General features: G+C 41.3%; 2 protein-coding genes across 6 annotated transcripts in view; one reads left to right on the forward strand and one right to left on the reverse strand.

Moving 5' to 3' along the window:
- The window catches only part of gig (tuberin), a 143,836-nt gene extending 135,598 nt beyond the window's left edge, over positions 1 to 8,238 (forward strand). For all 5 annotated transcript variants that reach the window (XM_068348007.1, XM_068348005.1, XM_068348008.1 and 2 more), the window contains 2 exons: positions 3,869 to 4,042; positions 6,326 to 8,238. In XM_068348007.1, coding sequence (XP_068204108.1) covers positions 3,869 to 4,042; positions 6,326 to 6,559 — 408 coding nt within the window. In that variant the 3' untranslated portion in view covers positions 6,560 to 8,238. The remainder of the gene's footprint in view (positions 1 to 3,868; positions 4,043 to 6,325) is intronic.
- Positions 8,239 to 12,538: 4,300 nt separating this feature from the next.
- Positions 12,539 to 13,252, reverse strand: LOC137617996 (tigger transposable element-derived protein 1-like). The gene has a single exon (XM_068347919.1). It carries the CDS (start codon positions 13,250 to 13,252, stop codon positions 12,539 to 12,541), a length of 714 nt encoding a protein of 237 aa, XP_068204020.1.
- Positions 13,253 to 19,791: the final 6,539 nt, after the last annotated feature.

The raw sequence follows: 19,791 nt of genomic DNA on the forward strand, positions 1-19,791 counted from the left end.
AGTTTACATATTTGGAAACTGAATGAACTTAAACTTAGCTGGACTTATTTCCTGAATGTCCTACACAGGACAGGATTCAGATATGGTAGTCATGAATGCTGAAACTTCTATGAAGCTTAGAGTCAGCTTCTAAGATGTGGCATCTCCAATTGGTCATATCTCCTTGGAAAAGTTAGTTCCATGGAATCAGTTTAGGATTTATCCCCTTCTGCTGCCACTTCTATGTTCTCTGACAGCAGCAATACAGTGAGATTAGTATATCAGATCACTTCAGAAGGCACCTTGGGTAGTGATGAGACTTGGAATATTAGGATAGGAGTGCCACTGGCTCCTTCTACCCCCAGAGGTACATCTCTTAAATATATTTTAACCCTTTTACCCCCAGGCTATTTGGAACTTTCCAACTCTTAACCCTCAGGGGTCTTTTTTTTTTTTTTTAGCACATTTTGCTATATTTTTTTTTAAATTGCTCTAACAGCCTTAATTTCTGTCATAGAGGTCAGGTTGGTCTCATTCTTTTGGAAAATGCCTTTAGTTTCTCAAAAAGTTATCAAAATTATGCAAAAAAAAAATTGTAAATAGCAGTGTTTTTGCATGGACGTACCAGTGCGTCCATGAGGGTAAAGGGATGAGTACTGGGAAACGTACCAGTACGTTCTTTTGGGGGTAAAAGGGTTAAATGAGTAGGTAGTTAATCTGGTGGGGGGTTTTTTCAGCAGAAGTGATGGAATCCCCATATCAGAAGACTCCATTTAAAGATTCATCACAAGACCAGTATGCCTTTTAAATGGTACCCTCAATGGTCATGAAAAGTCTTGCTAAGCCTCCTGCTGATTTTCTGCATCAGTTTACAAAGGTAGCTTGCAGAAAAGCCTCTATTTCTTCTGGCTTTGATATCTTTAATATACGTCCTCAAACCTTATGCACTCGCCAATAAAATTATGTATAAGAATAGTTGGTGGTGTATAATACATTTGTTGTATGCAGCTAACTTTGTTCAGAAGGCTTAAACTCTAGGTAACCAGGGCCAGTTCAGTGTGCCTTCTACGATTTCATCTCTTATGATATGGTAAAGCAATTTTTTTTTTTTTATTGTATCTTTAAAGAAAACTGGTAGGCGAGAATGATCATGAATGGGAGGTAAATCAGTTGTTGTTTGCGGATGATACTGTACTGGTAGCAGACACAGAAGAGAAGCTTGACCGACTAGTGACAGAATTTGGAAGGGTGTGTGAGAGAAGGAAGTTGAGAGTTAATGTGGGTAAGAGTAAGGTTATGAGATGTACGAGAAGGGAAGGTGGTGCAAGGTTGAATGTCATGTTGAATGGAGAGTTACTTGAGGAGGTGGATCAGTTTAAGTACTTGGGGTCTGTTGTTGCAGCAAATGGTGGAGTGGAAGCAGATGTACGTCAGAGAGTCAATGAAGGTTGCAAAGTGTTGGGGGCAGTTAAGGGAGTAGTAAAAAATAGAGGGTTGGGCATGAATGTAAAGAGAGTTCTATATGAGAAAGTGATTGTACCAACTGTGATGTATGGATCGGAGTTGTGGGGAATGAAAGTGATGGAGAGACAGAAATTGAATGTGTTTGAGATGAAGTGTCTGAGGAGTATGGCTGGTGTATCTCGAGTAGATAGGGTTAGGAACGAAGTGGTGAGGGTGAGAACGGGTGCTAGAAATGAGTTAGCGGCTAGAGTGGATATGAATGTGTTGAGGTGGTTTGGCCATGTTGAGAGAATGGAAAATGGCTGTCTGCTAAAGAAGGTGATGAATGCAAGAGTTGATGGGAGAAGTACAAGAGGAAGGCCAAGGTTTGGGTGGATGGATGGTGTGAAGAAAGCTCTGGGTGATAGGAGGATAGATGTGAGAGAGGCAAGAGAGCGTGCGAGAAATAGGAATGAATGGCGAGCGATTGTGACGCAGTTCCGGTAGGCCCTGCTGCTTCCTCCGGTGCCTTAGATGACCGCGGAGGTAGCAGCAGTAGGGGACTCAGCAGTATGAAGCTTCATCTGTGGTGGAAATGTGGGAGGTTGGGCTGTGGCACCCTAGCAGTACCAGCTGAACTCGGCTGAGTCCCTGGTTAGGCTGGAGGAACGTAGAGAGTAGAGGTCCCCTTTTTTGTTTTGTTTCTTGTTGTTGTCGGCTACCACCCAAAATTGGGGGAAGTGCCTTTGGTATATGTAGATGTATGATGTATGATAATCTTTAAAGAATCAAAGACATCAGGAAATTAGTGTTCATACTTTTCCTCTCTTAAATGATACTCCAAGGAATAAAGGTACATATGGTAACATAATGGACAATGAATCAACCCAAATTAAGGAGTTTGTCCACAAAATCAAAACATTTTAAATTTGAATGGTTGGTATTTAAAGGTGCAATACAACCTCAGAAAACATTTACAGAAGGACTGTAACTTGCACATGTTTACCTATATTGGCTAAGACCTCATGGTAGTAAGAAAGGTAATGGCAACTTCTGAGGTTTAGAACTGGAAAACTAATTGCCACATCCTGCTTGTGCCCTATCATTTCCCATGATGACTTCCTTTCATATAGCAAGTACCAAGTCATTTTCTGTAGCACATGGGTGCTGAATGCCCTCGCATGCCCGAGTGATAGTACAGTAGAGATTTGGATATTTGGAGACTGCAATGCAGTCCAATTTTAGATAAGTTTATATGATTTTTTTTTCTAATATCTAATATGGTAAATTAATCTAAATGTTTATAAGCTTGTGCATCAAAGTTTGTCTCTAAAGAGGAACCCTTTTTAATGTATAGAATTTTCCTGAATAGTAATTTCATGTTGGTAAAGTAAATTATATTTCATAGTCCATATAATTGTTATTGCGCCTTTGTTTTAAGACATATATAGTTAATTTCACAAATGTGAGCATTTTTACTTTAATATTTTCTCAAAAGAATTTAATTCAACCTTTATCCATTTTTATGAATGAACTTTGTTGCTATTACCATTTTCAATCACTTAAAAATTAGCTTTGGAGAAATTTTTTGGGGAAGAATAAGCCATACTTTCAGGGGCAAGGGCACTTTTTACTTTAGAAATGAAACTACATAGGAATACTGTTAGTTTTTTTTGGGGGGGAGGGGGAGGTTATTAACCCCTTCAACACTGCTACGTATGCATATTTTACCACATAGAAAGAAAGAAAGAAGCAACGTATATGTCTATGTAATTTTTTTTAAGCAAAGCCGTTTTTATGCATTGGGAGGGGTTTGAGGCAAGGTATTATTTACCAGAGTTGCTGAAGCTCCACCCACTAATCATTTCCGCCAATGAATATCTGATGGACGTCGTGACGTCATCTTCACATGAGGTATTGGGAGGGCTTTCTTGATTACTTAGCCAGTGTTCATCAGAAATGGGAAGGATTATCTTAGTTTTATAGTAAAGATTGTGAATTAAAATTCTAACAGTTCCAGCTGAACTCGGTTGAGTCCCTTGTCAGGCTGGGAGGAACGTAGAGAGGAGAGGTCCCCTTTTCTGTTTCATTTGTTTGATGTCGGCTACCCCCCAAAATTGGGGGAAGTGCCTTGTTATATGTATATGTGTTTCACATATTTTTTTGTGCATGGGTGATGATAGTGCTTGTGAATTAGTGTATGAGTATCTGCCAGATAGCTCTGATGAGGATTACAATAAAAGTGATGATAGTTACTTATTATCATTATTATTGGCTGCAAGTGAATGTTGATATACTGGCAATTGAAAAGGGTTCTCAAGCGGTATGTTGGGATACGTTGTAGTGCATCAGAGCAGTAGTGAAGGGGTTAAATTGCTTAGTTTATTTTCATTGTATAATCTGATGTTTTAATGTCTTTTAGTAATTTATGATTGTATTTTTAAAGGGCCAATTTAACCATACCATAGTAGAAGTCGTACCAGAAGATCATTCTACAAACAGTGTCAGCGTTGTTTGTCGTCGAGATTTAGAAGAGTTTGTTGGTGGCGGTGGAGATCCCAGAATTGTATCAGATGCTAACTTGCCCATTCTTGTCCGCCAGCTTGCACTTCATGCTAATGTAAGTGGAGTAATTTGTTCCCTTATTATTGCTATATAGATTATTGTTACTACACGAATACAAACCATTTTCCTTTACTATAGATTAGATAACAGCAAAGCTGGATCAGAGCAGTTAAGAATTATGTCGAAAGCAAGGAGACAACTGCTCCCATACCGCCTTACTGACAATTCACTTAGATCTCGGCCAATGCATTAGCTCTTTGGAGTGCTCTCCAAGGTTCTTTTATCTTGCCAGATCCTCCCTCATCAGAGGGGTATCTCAAGATGCCTCTAGTGTCGCTCTTTACACACAAACACAGTACATGCGTATACAAGCCTCGAAGGTTGCCTGTCTTCAGACTTTCGTGAGGAGTTCTGAGCAAAAGACTTCAGCTGTACCTTCTCATCTATCTGAAGACAATTCCCAGTCCTTTGCTGGCATAAGAGGGGGAACCAGATTCCATACTTTTCTGCACATCCTTCGTTACATTAGAAAAGTGATTGGCCTTGAGGAACAGTAACATCACCTCCAAAAGGCAAGACAGCAGCGATCGACCTTTGTTGCGCCCCCAGTACCACCAGACAAGCTTTAAGACTGCAGGGGTACATGGTGACTGGATTTGTGTGGGTTACTTTCAGATCCTAGTTCACCCTTTCTCCAGGAAGTATCTATGGTTAGTGGTAGCAGGCAAGGTCCTTCAGTGCATGGCTCTCTTTTTTGGCCTGTCAATAATGCCCCTTCAAACTAATCTCATCATGGACTCGTGCCAACAGAATCCGCTTGTTCTATTACCTGGATGCTTAATTGATCCTGACAAAATAGGAATAGGATCTCCTCTTTCGAGACAGGGCCTCTCCGGTTTTATTGAGACCTGGGTTGTGATAAATTGGAAGAACTCTATCCTGTTACCTACACAAGAGAATACTGTAGTCTATCTGGGGATGGACATTGACATGGTCCTAGGGAAAGACTGTCACATGGGCAGAAGGCAGCTTTTCCCTTCCTGCAACAGTAGATTCTCCCAACTCAACAAAAGCAGAAACTCCAGGGACACTTGACGTTCTAGAGAAGTTAGTGCCAGGAGGGAGATTGCACCTGAAATCTCTTCAATGGGAGCTCAAATCATAATGGATGCATCATCTTGATGATCTATTCTTCTCTGTAAGAATAGGAGAAGAATCCAGGAGGGACCTCAGAGGGTAATTAGAGGAAGAAAACCATCAGCAAAGATGCTGCTCTAATGGCCTCCTCCGGAGTTCCTTATCTAATTGAATTTTTCCAGAGGGGTGAGGAGCCCACCTAGGCTGAGACATGATATGTTTCCTGGACGAAGGAAGGTCGCCGATATCGCAAACATTTGAGAGGAGAGCAGCTTCTTTAGCTCTCAAAGAGTTTTGCCCTTCTTTCAGCAGGTCACTTGGAGCTGTTGATGAGCGTTATCACCACCGTGATGTCCTTCTTCAACATACAAGGAGCTACTATGTCTCTGCAGCTGTGCTATCTGGCTGTGAGGATGCTCATGTTGACAGAGAACAACACGGTTATGCTTTTAGCCCGCTTCGTCCTGGAAAAAAGAGACTTGTCAGCAGACAAGTTGAGCAGGAAGACCCAAGAAGTCTTCTCGAAGTGGTCTTTGTGTCCTTCAGTAGTGACTGAAATCCTGACTTTTAGGGTTCCCTGACAGTAGGCCTCTTAGCATCATCGCAGAACAGAGCTCCTGATCTACTGCTCTCCTGTTCTACTCCCAGGAGCGGCATTTGAGTAAGCAGTTCAGCACCCTTGGGACTGAGACAACAAGAGTGTTTATGCTTTTCTGCCTGAATCGAGTAAGGGACACTTCCAACCTTTCGTTAACATTAGTAGCCCCAAGTGACATGGAGTAGGACCCGAACCTTCTGCACCTCCTAACAGACTTCATGAGAATTGCCGCTCCCAACCTTCTCAGTCAGTATCACACCTTTCGTCTTCATGCGTGAAGGTTATCCAGCATTCGATTAACTGTTCTAGGCTTTAATAGGAAAAGCCTTGAAGACCACACAGCATTTTGACCCCAAAAACCCAAAAATACCTTTGTTTAAATACCAGTTTGGTAAAATATTTCCTATGCCCTTTATGGATATACAGGTAGTTTAAATTTTATAAGTCCACATTATGAAATGTCAATTGAAGCATAACCCTTACAGAAATAAAGTGACAGTATAGTATTTTGAATATATGTATATATTTTTTTTTAATATCAATTTTAAGATCGATAATGGTAATTTTACTTGGATTTTTTTCACTGAATATTTTTCTTTACAGCTTGCATCTATGATTTGGGACTCTTTAAATAGACCACCTCACAATCCATATGCTAGCAATTGGCTTGAGAGACTGAGAAAAATTAGAAAGATAAGACAAACAGTTCTTCCTTCTGAGGCACAGCATGCTTCCAATCTACTGGACTTTACAGATATGATTGAAGTGGACAAAGGTGATAAGGGGAAAGGTGGCTCAACTGGAAACTTCCATTCCTATCCTATATGGCACAACTAAATTTTAACAGATTTATAATTCCAATAATTATCTCAAAACTTTTTAAATAATTTTTTTTACATATTCAGTTTGTAATATTATCAGTCTATATTTTATGCTTCTAATGGAAATGGAATTCAACATGTCTTAACAGTTAAGTAGTTGAGTTCTTTGAAAAATGTGATTATATTCACAGGCATTGTAATATTTTTATTTTATTTTCATTTATCATGCATTATTTTTATTGTACAGTATTAGGTGATCGTGTGCTTCCGTCATATATTTTGATTACCAGCAGAAAGATATATTGTTAAATATTTTCTTTATATTGAAAGTTTTTAGAGTTTATTTCCCTCGTGTGATGGTACATTATGGTGTATCATTGTCCGTCCGTACATAAGTACATGTAAATGTCTATGTGCGTCTTTTCCACGGTGAATTAGTGTAAAATTTAAATATTTGGTGCTTTGCATTATTGTGATAATTTCTTTAAATTAAATCCTTTATATTAGGATTGTAATAGAAAATTTGACAGAACTTGGAATGACTTTTAATCTAGTTTAGTCTAACATTAATTCTTGAAAGTAACTTTAGGGAAATTTTGCATAATAAAATCAATTTACGCATTGAAATAAGAATACTGTATATTAGTAATGCTCAGATCATCAGCATTTTATTATGCTTCAAAACTACATTACTTTAATTTTGAGGAATTAATGTTGACTAGCTATACTAGATTATAATCTAGGTAGTTTCTGTGTAGAACAAGAGACTTGCAACATTTGCATGGATCGGCTATAACCTGGGGATTGTTACTCAAGCCTATTTTAGCCTGTAGCAGGCTCTTAAAATATTGACAGGTCTCTGTGAATCTTGAAATTTAAATACTCCTGCAGGATGTACTGTAGTCTACTTTACTTTTCAAGGTTACTCGGGCCTGACTATTCGTGTAAATAAAATAGATTTGATTTGTCTGTTTAAGTACTGCCAGATTTGAAAATCAGGAATTACAAAAATTAAAAGTAAAATGCATAAGAGTTAGGCAAATCATTTTATATCGGTGTTTTCTTGGCTTTAAATGGTAAACAGTAAAGAGAGAGGTTATGATTGTAAAATCACCTTGATTGATCTCCGACCGAAAGTTATTGGATGATTAGAGTTATTGATAATGCTTCATCAGATAGAAAATGTAATTTCTAGTAGCAGGGAAAAATTGAGTACTGTAAATGAAATTCTTTTGACAAATTTCAAGGCATCTTTTTTTTTTTTTTTCTTTTTTTGGTTATCTTCTATACATAACTGGATGGCAGAATAAAATTTGCTCAAATACTTAAGTTTTATATTTACACAATGATGGTAAATATTTATAGGTTTTTATGATTTAACGTATGTTATTTTTTAAACAGGTATTCTTCATGTAGGACAAGTTGCTCTCTAATCTGTTGTCATATAAGGGAAACGCGTGAAAAGTTTGCACAATCCAAATGCATTTTTTTTCTATATAAAATTTGTCTTGCATTTAATAAGAAATGAGCAAACAGTACTGTATCATTACATTTTTGTCAGCAATAAATGCTAACATTCTGATCTTTTTTGAAGTACTGTATGCAATTACTAAAGGTATGAGTTATATTAATTGTGAAGGGGGAAATAATGTGTCCCTAACAGGTATAAAAGTGTTTATCCTGAAAGAAAGAAAATTACTCATTTCTTTTAACCTAAAATTTAATTTATTATTCCAAAGGAACCACTTTTTTCATGTATATTTTTAGCTGAAGGTGGATTAAAGTGTTAAGAGAAAGCAGCTCACAAAAAGGCTTGTCTAAATATCTTTGGTATCTTTAACTTCACGCATTGGATAAATTTTTTCCTTAATATAGTATGATCTTCAGTCCTGTTGAAAACATCAAGCACCAATAAATTATGACACCTTCAAGGTGTTAATTGGGAGAGATGTAATAAACATTTAAAAACTGAGAAATTCTAGTTTGTGTGGTTAGTTATATCATTCTTAAACCACAACTTGCAAATATTTTTTTTTAGTTCCTGTATATTACTGCATATTAATTTTAAAATTTTTAAGTTTTCCAACACAAAATTCAAACCTTATATTCTTAACATAGAAGAAGAAATCAGCGTAAGCTGACATACGGCTAAAATCTTTTAACGAGGTGTCAACAATCATTCTGGTTGTTACCAGTGGTAGCACTGAGAAGCACTGCCCCCACTCATTCACTTATACCTTCTTCACTTTGATCTCAGCTTGGTTGAAGACTGATGACACCTTCCACATTCTCCCTGCTGACTAAAAATTAAAATGTTTCCTTTTTCAGGTGTGATTTGGTGTGTGTACTTCGTGCGTGCAGACGACACTCCTGCACAGAGGCCTTTCCTTGCCCAGAGTGTAGGGGGTGGTCTTCTTCCCAGTTGGAGCAGTATGGCATGAGGAGGAAGAAGTCTAGAAGGGATTCTTCACCTTCTGGATCTTCCTCGAAGTATAAGAAGTACCGACTTCTTTCTCTCTCTCCTGGTACTCTCTTTTCTGAACTTGTTTGATTAGTTTCCTCCCGGGAATGGTCGAGTAAGAGTGATGGCCGTTTGGCTCTGGGTCAACCATCGGGTCAGGCTTCCTCCCAGGGGGAAACAGTATCGCAAGAAGCTTTGCATCTGCTGTGGCCATCACTGGGACTCCTTGGATCCCTTCTTTAAAGACTGGCTAGGGGTGAACAGCATGAAAATGTTTCTGCTCTTGCTAGGGTTGGTTTTAGCACTTTCCCCTCTAAAGTCAATAGGAAGGAGTCCCTCCTATGTGGTTACATGCCCTCTGGACTGAGTCCTCGCCAACCTGAGAATCTGCTGGGTGGTTCTCAAAGTCCCTCTCAAACACGCTCTCCCTTTGGGGTCAGCAAAGACCTCTATAATCCTATCCCTTCTGAGCCACATCCCACTGTGATTTTATTGCAGACACCCTTGCAAGCACGAGAGGCTGTTTTCACATGGGAGTCCAACTCCTTAAGCTGATCAGAAGCACCAGCATGCATTAGTTCTAAAGAGTTGAGCTCTCAGGAAATTCTCTCTTATCATCCTGATGCCCCGCACGTCTCTATCTTACTACTGGGGTCTTGTGAGACACTCGTAGTCTCCAGCATGCAGTTACCTATGGTACCTCATCAGGCGCGCTCTGCCAGTCAGAGCTCGCCCGGTAGGTTTGCGAGGGCAGCGAAACACCTCGCACTCGAGAACTAGCCTACTGCGTCTAATCACGCGCAGTCACGCACACCTGACATCCGCATGCCTTTGGCGAGCTGCAATCTACTGCACGATAGCTGCGCAACAGTAGTGGCTCGTGTTGGCAAGCCCATCTCTACACAAGGGGGCCACATCTCTGGCACCTCTCCAGTAGGTTCACGCTCCAGTTCAGTTTTGTCTCGTCGGAGGTTCTGCAGGAGATCCTAAAGTAGCGCCGGCCATCGTTCCAGCTTCTCACAATTCATTGACATATGATTACGACTTTTCTTGGGAAAGTAGCCGAATCTCGGTCATCCTCAGGGTCCCTCTGACCTGAGGTTGCATTGTGCTGCTGCCATCGCCAACGTAACAAGCAACCCTGCGCTACGCCTACTTGCCCTTCCCCAACGCCTTTCCCGGCAACGGTTGTCCCGGGTTCCTCTCTTGTGGCGACGGTTTGTGCTTCTACAGGTGGCTATGTCATCAAGAAGCACAAGGAATCAAGGTCAAACCATGTGGTATTTATCTTTTATCGGAGAAATTGGGAATTTTTCCCAATAAAACAGGTCAGAGACATTGTTGGCCTAGACACATCATTCCTCCATCTAGGGATACCTTCCATCCAGGACCATTAGGGGATCGCAATCTCCGACGGAGACTTGTTTGTGGACTCTTATAGGCTCTCGCCTATAGAGGTTACTAACACCTCCACTTCTGCGGCACCTTCCATCCCAGTGATAGCCCAGTGAAACCTTCCAGGTTTTGGAACAACAACAAGTTTCATCCAGCATTTTCGCCTATTTCACAGGCAAGTCGCACCAAGTGGAAGGATGCTAACACTGCCAAAGAATTGGGCCTCAAAACTTGCGGCTGATTCAAATCTTCAGAGGTGGATTCAGTTAGCGGCAGCTGCGGTGTCTGATCTGACCTTGCTAGGACTCGTTCCCCTATGGTACAATATGATGATGACATTCTGATTCGGATGATTCAATCAGCAAGGTTGCATATGAACATGCTTTCATGTAGATTTTCGCCTGCATTCATGTGGTTAATGAACTCTGAGAGGCCGCTTACTCCCCTCCTCCTTGGGAGAGATGTGGCCATAGATGTTCTATGCTGTGCTCCTAGAGCCAATAGACAACAGTTAGGGTTACCGTGATCTAAGTTGGCTGCCGGGTCCATTTCCAAGGTAGACTCAAATCTTTGCGAGAAAGGACTCCCTTGCAGTAAAAAAGTTGTCAAAGTTTCTTCCTCCTCCATTTGTGAAATGGAATAAGTACTAAAGTATAACATCCAGGATGACTTCCCTTCTCAACTTCCATTAGACCAAGCAGTGTCAGCCTTATCATATGGCTCAACCATGGAGAAACTGTCAACGCTGTCAGTAAAGTTCTCAACTGCGGAGGCCCTGAATACGAAGAGGTTGGCAAAGTCGACCCTTCAGGCTTCTTTGAGGATGGACCACTGGTCGGGGACCATGGGCTACTTAGCAACGACAGAAGATCTCTGATCCCGAGGTGTGTCATGTGTTTGAGAACATTGTGCTCACAAGCGCGAGAGCTATGGAAGCGTTTTAAATATTAAAGATGCTAGAGCAATGATCAGTCGGTAATTATAGTGTTCTGGATGCGTTTCAAACGTTAAAGATGCATTCTGAGCAATGATCTGTCAGTAATTTTAGTCTTATGGAAGCGTTTTAAACATTTATAATTATTAAAACTGAATATAAACACAGACAAATAGTATCCCTTTGCTAACTTGTACATGATAACATTGGCAATTCCATAAAGAGGTAAACCAGCAGGCCATTTGGATCCATAAGAGGTGTGACGCCATCATCATCTCCAAGTTTAAAAGATTGTGTGAAAAAATCACAACAAAAACATTTTTTATCTTTACCAATTGTAACACAAAAATAACTACAGTATTTTCAATGCATGAATATTTTGACCTATCTGACGATTTGAAGGAGGCATAATAAACGTGGTTGTCGGAGAGGAGAAGAAGGTTATTGCTTGAAAAGAGAATCCCCTTCCATAAAAACATCGGGTAACTTGGCTGTGGGTGTTGTCTCTCTAGCAAATCTCTTCGGTTGGGAAGACTGCCACAGGGTGTTCTTTCCTTTCAGTAAAGAACTTATCTAGTGTAACTTGTTTCTACCTTCTTTTAAGAACTTTACGAAAGTGGCTAATGACAAGCTCATTAAAAGCATACACAGCTATGCTGGTTCCAGTTTTATCTGGGTGATACAGTTCCACAAAATTCTGGAGTTAGTTCCATTTGGCACACACCTTTGATGACAGCAGTTGGGGCATCCTTCCATCCCTTATCCTCATCAGAAGACATCTCCTCCCCCAACGTCGTCTTCTGCTACTCCTGAAGGTGCAGGAGTTCTGTGGTGAGCTCGGCAGAATGTTCATCCAGTAGCTCCTCGACATCATTGCTGTTCATCTCCAAACCAAGATTTTTGGCACATATTAATGATGTCATCAATGAGTTGCCTATCATCTTGAGATTCCTCCTTGACATCAGCAGCTGTGCTGGTACTAGCAACATTTTCAAACCCTTCACACTCGCGCTCAGTAACACAATCGGGTCACAATTTCCTCCATGCAGAGTTCATGGTCCTATATGACACTTAGTCCCAGGCTTTGTCGACGATGGTGATACAGTGGTAGATATTGAAATGATTTTTCAAAAAATCGTGAAGGATTAGCCGAGTGTCATTAGTCACCTCGAAGCATTGTTGGAAAAGGAATGTCCCAACTGCTGTTATACAATTTCTTGAAATTCGCGATGACCTGCTGGTCCATGGGTTGGAGAAGTGGTGTCGAATGGAGGCAGAAACTTGATTTTGATGAAATCCAATTCATCAGTTAAGTCATCCTCCAAACCTGGAGGGTGGGCAGGAGCATCATCCATCACGAGAAGGCAGCGTAACGGCAACTTCTTTTGCTCTAAATATTTTTTACGGCTGAGGCAAACACCTCGTGCATCCACTCTGGAAAAATATTGTCTGGTCAGCCATGCCATTATGTTTGACCTCCACATAACAGGCAAATTACTTTTCATAATGTTATTCCCTTTGAATGCTCTGGGATTTTCCGAATGATAAACAAGAAGCGGCTTTATTTTGAAATCGCCGCTAGCATTACCACATAGCAAGAGTGTAAACCTATCCTTCACAGGTTTGTGACCTGGCATTGACTTCTCATGTGAAATGTAAGTCCTTCGTGGCATTTTCTTCCAAAAAAGGGCAGTTTCGTCACAGTTAAAAATTTGCTGGGGAAGATATTCCTCGGCCTTGATGAAATTAGCAAACTTGACTTTAAACTTTTCCACAGCATCCTTGTCTGAACTTCCTACCTCCCCATGACGAACCACAGAGTGTATCCCACTTCCCTTCCTAAACTTTTCAAACCACCCTCTGCTTACCTTGAAATCAAACCCCTCAGGAACCATGCTAGGCTTTGCCACAAATCCCATCCTCACTAACACTACACCCTGCTAACTGTTGCTCGTTTGTGAAAATAAGCAAAAGTTTCTCCACTTCCTCCAGTACCTGTGGCCTTTGTTTGCTAAACACAGTTGATCCTTTAGGAACATCACTTGCTTTAAGAGCATCTTTATTTTTAGGATGGTGCTTATTGTTGATTTTGCCATGCCAAACTCCTTAGCTAAATCAGACACGCACACCCGATTCATATGTCGCTATTAATTCGTTCTTAAACTCGACAGTTTTGCGCACTACTTTCCTCTTTTCATCACAACCAGCTTTACTACTTGCACTTGCTTTCTTTGGAGGTAAGATTAGCGGTTAATACACTACGCGAAACACACAAAACAGACAATATTTTCGTATACCACAACGAACACGTCTGCACACAACGGTTGAATACAAAAGACAACGCGAAAGAGCGTCGGTCGACATCTATGCCGCATTGTCGGGTTATCTCTGCTCATCTCGGGGGTGTTCGAGTTCCAAAAATTTGTTCGGTATCTGAAGCAAAATAATCTTGAATTTTTTGTTCGAACTCCGATTTGTTCGAGACCTGAGATGTTTAAAAACCGAGGCTTGACTGTATTTCCAAATTTGTCATTTGTTCCTACACAGATTAAAAACCCTTCGTTCTTTACAATGGATATTTGCCCTTGGGTGGGTGGAAGTCCAATTTCCAACAGACTGGAAAACTTGACCTGTGGTACAGCTCTGAGCTAAAAGTGTGAGAGGAGTACCCTGGCACATCGTGGACAGTCACTCTGTCAATGCTGTAGAGTCTGAAGGCTAGGACAATCATGGTAAACGAGTGGAAACAAGCACTGTAACTTGACCAGGTACGAGTACAAGTAAAAATGGCTTATGGTGAACACCATACTGGGGTTCAAGTCCCACTCAAACTCATTAGTTCCTTTGGTCGCTGCAACCTCACCATTCTTGTGAGCTAAGGATGGGGGGTTTGGGGGAGCCTATAGGTCTATCTGCTGAGTCATCAGCAGCCACTGCCTGAGCCTTCTTTGTCCTAGCTTGGGTGGAGAGGGGACTTGGGTGCTGATCATATGTATATATGGTCAGTCTCTGGGGCCATTTTCCTACTTGATAGGGCAATGTCACTGTCCCTTGCCTCTGCCATTCATGAGCAGCCTTTAAACCTGCAGTTGGAAGGAGCCTAGCTTACAGAGTCTTCCAGAAATTGTGCCCCAAGAGAAGCGAAGAGGAAAGAAGAAAAGGCCAGTCATTCTATCCATTTATCACAGGATAACACCAGGTAAGAATCCGCTCTCCACTAACTGCTACTAGTCCTGTAAGGGAGCTGAGGTAGCTATACCACCTGTTGAGTGGCCACCACAGGTCCCAGAGTAAAGGTATCCAGGTTCCTATGGGTTACATCTTCCAGGTAATGGTGGTGAATGCAGTCTGCCTTTTCCAAACATCCACTTGCAATACCTGCACCGCAGAGAAGTTCCATTTGAACACGAGGGACACCCTGGGTTTTCTACTCTGCTGTGAAGAGAGAATTTAGGGTACAGTCATTGACCGGCCGAATCCAAAAGGAGACCATGTTCCTTGTGATCCTCTCCTTAACCCTGCCCGTACTCAGGAGCAGGCGCTGATTTTTGGCGACCTCTCTTTGTGTGGTTGAAATAGTGTCTTGGCTCTCTCAAAGTACATAGTAACAGCTAATCAGGATCATCAGACATCCAAAAAACTTGAAATCTGGAAGGTCCACTATAGCCGAAGTCTGAATCTTGGCAATAAAAGCTGGTACAAAGCCAAATGTTATCTGCCCCCATCCCTGGGCAATGTCGTAGGAGAGACCATGCATCTCACTGACCCTTTTGGCAGAGGCAAGAGCGAGAAGGAAAATTGTTTTAAGAGTAAAGTCTCAATCTGATGTTCGACTCAACAGTTGGAAAGGAGCTCCTTTTAGGGAGCGTAGCACTTCACTAAGTTCCCGGAAGGTGGTCTAACTTCTGACTGGGGCATCTCTATTTACCAAGGCCCTTATCCCAATTTTGCAGGGTAGCTGACATAAAAAAAAAAAACTAAAGAGGACTTCTCTTTGCTCCTCCCAGCCTGACAAGGGACTCAGCCAAGTTTGGTTGGTACTGCTAGGGCGCCACAGCCCACCCTACCCTTTTATGCACCACAAATGAAGCTACATATACTGAAAACCCTTGCTGCCACTACCTCAGCAGTCACCAAGGCAACCGGAGGAAGCAGCAGGGCATACCAGAAATGTATCACAACCGCTCACCATTCATTCCTATTTTTAGAACACACTTGCTATCACCTAGAGCTTTCTTCAATCCATCCATCTACCCAAACCTTGGCCTTTCTCTTGTACTTCTCCCTTCAACTCTTGCATACATCACTTTTATCATGCAGCCATGTTCCATTCTCACCCTCACTACTTGTTCCTAACCCTATCTACTCGAGATACAGCAGCCATACTCCTCAGACACTTCATTTCAAACACAATCAATTTCTGTCTCTCCGTCACTTTCATTCCCCACAACTTCGATCCATACATCGCAGTTGGTACAATCACTTTCTCATATAGAACTCTCTCTACATTCATTCCTACACCCACATCTATTCTTTACCACTCCCTTTACTTCGCTCAACATTTTACAACCTTCATTCCATCTCTTATGTACATCTGCTTCCACTCCAACATTTGCAGCAATAGACCCCCAGTAATTAAACTGATCTACTTCAAGTAACTCTCCATTCAACACGACTTTCAACCTAGCAAGACGCTCCCTTCTCGTACATCTCATAACCATACTCTTACCCACATTAACTCGCAACTTCCTTCTCTCACACACCCTCCCAGACTCCGCCACTAATCGACCCAGCTTCTCCTCCGAGTCTGCAACCAATGCAGTATCATCAGCAAACAATAACTGATTTACCTGCCACATCTGATCACTCGTCTCAGTTTCAATCCTCGCCCAAGCACTTGAGCATTCACCTTTCTCACAACTCCATCAACACACAAATTGAACAACCATGGCTTCATCACACATCCGTCTCAATCCCACTCTCACTGGAAACCACTCGCTCACTGCTTGCAACAACCTTCCACCAATTCCATATAACCTCATCACATTCCACATTGCCTCCCTATCAACTCTTATCATAAGCTATCTCCAGATCCATGAACGCAACATAAACCTCCTTGCCTTTTGCTAAAAATTTCTCGCATATCTGCCTAACTGTAAAAATCTGATTCATACATCCCCTACCTCTTCTAAAACCACCCTGTATTTCTAAAATTGCATCCTATGTTTTATCCTTAATCCTATTGATTACCACTCTACCATACACATCTCACCACAATCAACAAAATAATACCCCTTGAATTACAACACTCGTGCACATCTCCTTTAACTTTATATTGCGGAACAATACGTATACACCCAGTCCACTGGTACCACTGACAACATAAAACATATATTAAACAATCTCACCAACCATTCAGGTACAGTCACATCCCATTCCTTTAACATATCAGTCCTCACACCATCCATACCAGGTGCTTCTACTATCATTTCATCTAGTACTCTCCTCACTTCCTCTCATTATTTCTATATCATCTCCCATCACTGGCAACTCAACACCTGCAAGAACAATCATATCTGCCTCCCTATTATCCTCAACATTCAGTAACCTTTAAAAATATTCAGTCTACCTTTTCCTTGCCTACACCCCTTTCAACAACCTTACATTTCGTCTCGTCTTCAATTCTCGAACCACCCTTCCTTATTCTCTCCACTTCTCGAACCACCCTTCCTTATTCTCTCCACTTCTTTCCAAAACTTCTTATTCTCTTCGTATGATTGACCCAATCCCTGACCTTACCTCCAGTCAGCCACCCTCTTTGCCTCAGCTACCTTACATATTACTTCCAAATTTGTGTCTATATCCTTCATACTTCTCTATGCTATTATTCTGCAGCCACAGTTTTTCTCTTTCACTTTCATCCTTGCTCCTTCACTCGACCATTCACAACCCTTCCTCATGCTGCCTCCAACAATCCTCTTTCCACACACATCACTTGCAATCCAAACAATATTTTCCTTTACTAACTTCCACTCCTCCTTTAGATTACCAGTTTCTCTCACTTTCACCCTGTCATATGCCACTTCCACCCTTTAAAGGTTTGAAGGTCACTCATTAATGGCAGAGGCAAGGGACAGTGACATTACCCTAGCATGCAGGACAATGCCCTAGAGACTGACCACATATTATATGATCAGCGCCCGACTCCTCTCCACCCAAACTAGGACCTTGGAAAACCAGGCAGTGGCTGCTGATGACTCAGCAGATAGACCTATAGGAGCCCAAACCCCCCAACCTTAGCTTACAAGGATGATAAGGTTGCAGACACTAATGGCACTAACGAGTCTGAGCGGGACTCGAACCTCCGACTAGCAAACGGCAGGCAGAGACGTTACCAATCTTGATATTCACTTTTTACCTCTTTGTTTTTTTCAACTCTTCAACACCTCCCATTTACATCCCCCTAATCTATTTCTTGCACTTTTTTTTTTACAATCAATTTTCCTTCAACCACAATATTGTCAGACATACCATTAGCCATACTCCTAAACACATGCACATCTTTCAATCTTCCAAACATCCTCCTTGTTATTAACACATAATCCATTAATGCCCTTTCTACCACTCTTCCATTTGCCACTCATACCCATGTATACTGTACTTGTTATTATATTTCTTATTGAAAACAAAACTACACCTTATTACTAGCTCGTACTCAACACGCACATCTACCAGTCTTTCACCAGTCATTTTCACCTGGTACACCATACTTCCCAATGACACCTTCTACCTCTCCAGCACCCACTATGGTATTTAAGTCACCTATGACAACTCCATAATTCCTTCTACCTGGTCCTTCTACACACCTAGTTAATTTATTCCCGAATTCATTCCTCTACGCTTCATTTTTCTCACAACCTGGCCCATACTCACTAACAAAAGCCCAACATACTCTAACCAACCTAATCATTATCCACATTAACCTAGATGATTCCTCCTTCCAATCCACAAATTTATCGGTCATAAATTCACTCAACCATAAAGAGACACCCTCTCTTGCTCTTCCCCTTTCAATCCCAGACACACTACCAGTCACTTAACCCAAACATCACTTCACTGTTCCCTTTTATCTTTGTCTCGCACAAGGCCAATATATCCATTTTTCTATTCCTAAACATACTTCCAATCTCACATCTTTTACTCTATATCGTACTACATCCACGCACATTCACAGACCCTAAAACTAGAGTGCGGGGAGCAGTCATTCTCACCCAAGCTCTCTTCTTTGATAAGCTCATGTAGTATGGAAGCTCAAAACTTCATATGAGTAAAGACAGTTCCATCGAGGAGGAAATGTCCAACTCCATTCAGTTTAAAGACAAGGATCAAGGCTGAGAGGTAGCCTTTCCTCCCTGAGGTATAACAAAAGGTTCACTATCAAGGGGATACTGGCAATGAGTGGAGACACAACATCCATGAAACCAACCACAAAATAAGAGTTAACTTTGCCTGGTAGATGGCAATTGACAACTTCCTGATGTACCCAGACTTCTGAAAAAATCCACTCTGAGAGAGGAGATGCTGGATAACCTGCGGGCATAGTCATAGGGGACTGACTGCTCTGCGGAAAATTTCAGCATGTGGTAGCCGAAGCAAGTTGTAGAAGGGTGGAAACTCTCTCAGCACCTCTGTCAGTAAAAATGTTATTTTTATTAGTAAAATAAATTTTTGAATATACTTACCCGATAATCATGTAGCTGTCAACTCCGTTGCCCGACAGAATTCTATGGAGGGATACGCCAGCTATCACAATACTAGAAGGGGGTGTATTTACCAGCGCCACCTGTGGCCAGGTACTCAAGTACTTCTTGTTGACACCTCCTCAATTATTCCTCGGTCCACTGGTTCTCTATGGGGAGGAAGGGAGGGTCGATTAAATCATGATTATCGGGTAAGTATATTCAAAAATTTATTTTACTAATAAAAATAACATTTTTCAATATTAAACTTACCCGATAATCATGTAGCTGATTCACACCCAGGGGGGTGGGTGAAAAACCAGTGTACAAGACTAAAGGATAGCTAAGTATCCCGTATTTCATATAATCAGTTATCCACAATAACAATGAAATAATAAGTACCTGGTAAGGAAGTCGACTTGAACCGTTACTCTGCCTTTAATAAGATCGTCTTCCTTACTGAGCGCAGCGTTCCTCTTGGGAGGCTGAATCAACTCAAAGGTGCTAAAGTATACAGGGCTGCAACCCATACTAAAGGACCTCATCACAACCTTTAACCTCGGCGCTTCTCAAGAAAGAATTGACCACCCGCCAAATCAACAAGGATGTGGAAGGCTTCTTAGCCGACCGTACAACCCATAAAAAGTATTCAAGAGAAAGGTTAAAAGGTTATGGGATTATGGAAATGTAGTGGCTGAGCCCTCGCCTACTACTGCATT

The sequence above is a fragment of the Palaemon carinicauda genome, chromosome 24, assembly GCF_036898095.1.
Source record: "Palaemon carinicauda isolate YSFRI2023 chromosome 24, ASM3689809v2, whole genome shotgun sequence".
Taxonomy (NCBI): Eukaryota; Metazoa; Arthropoda; class Malacostraca; order Decapoda; family Palaemonidae; genus Palaemon; species Palaemon carinicauda.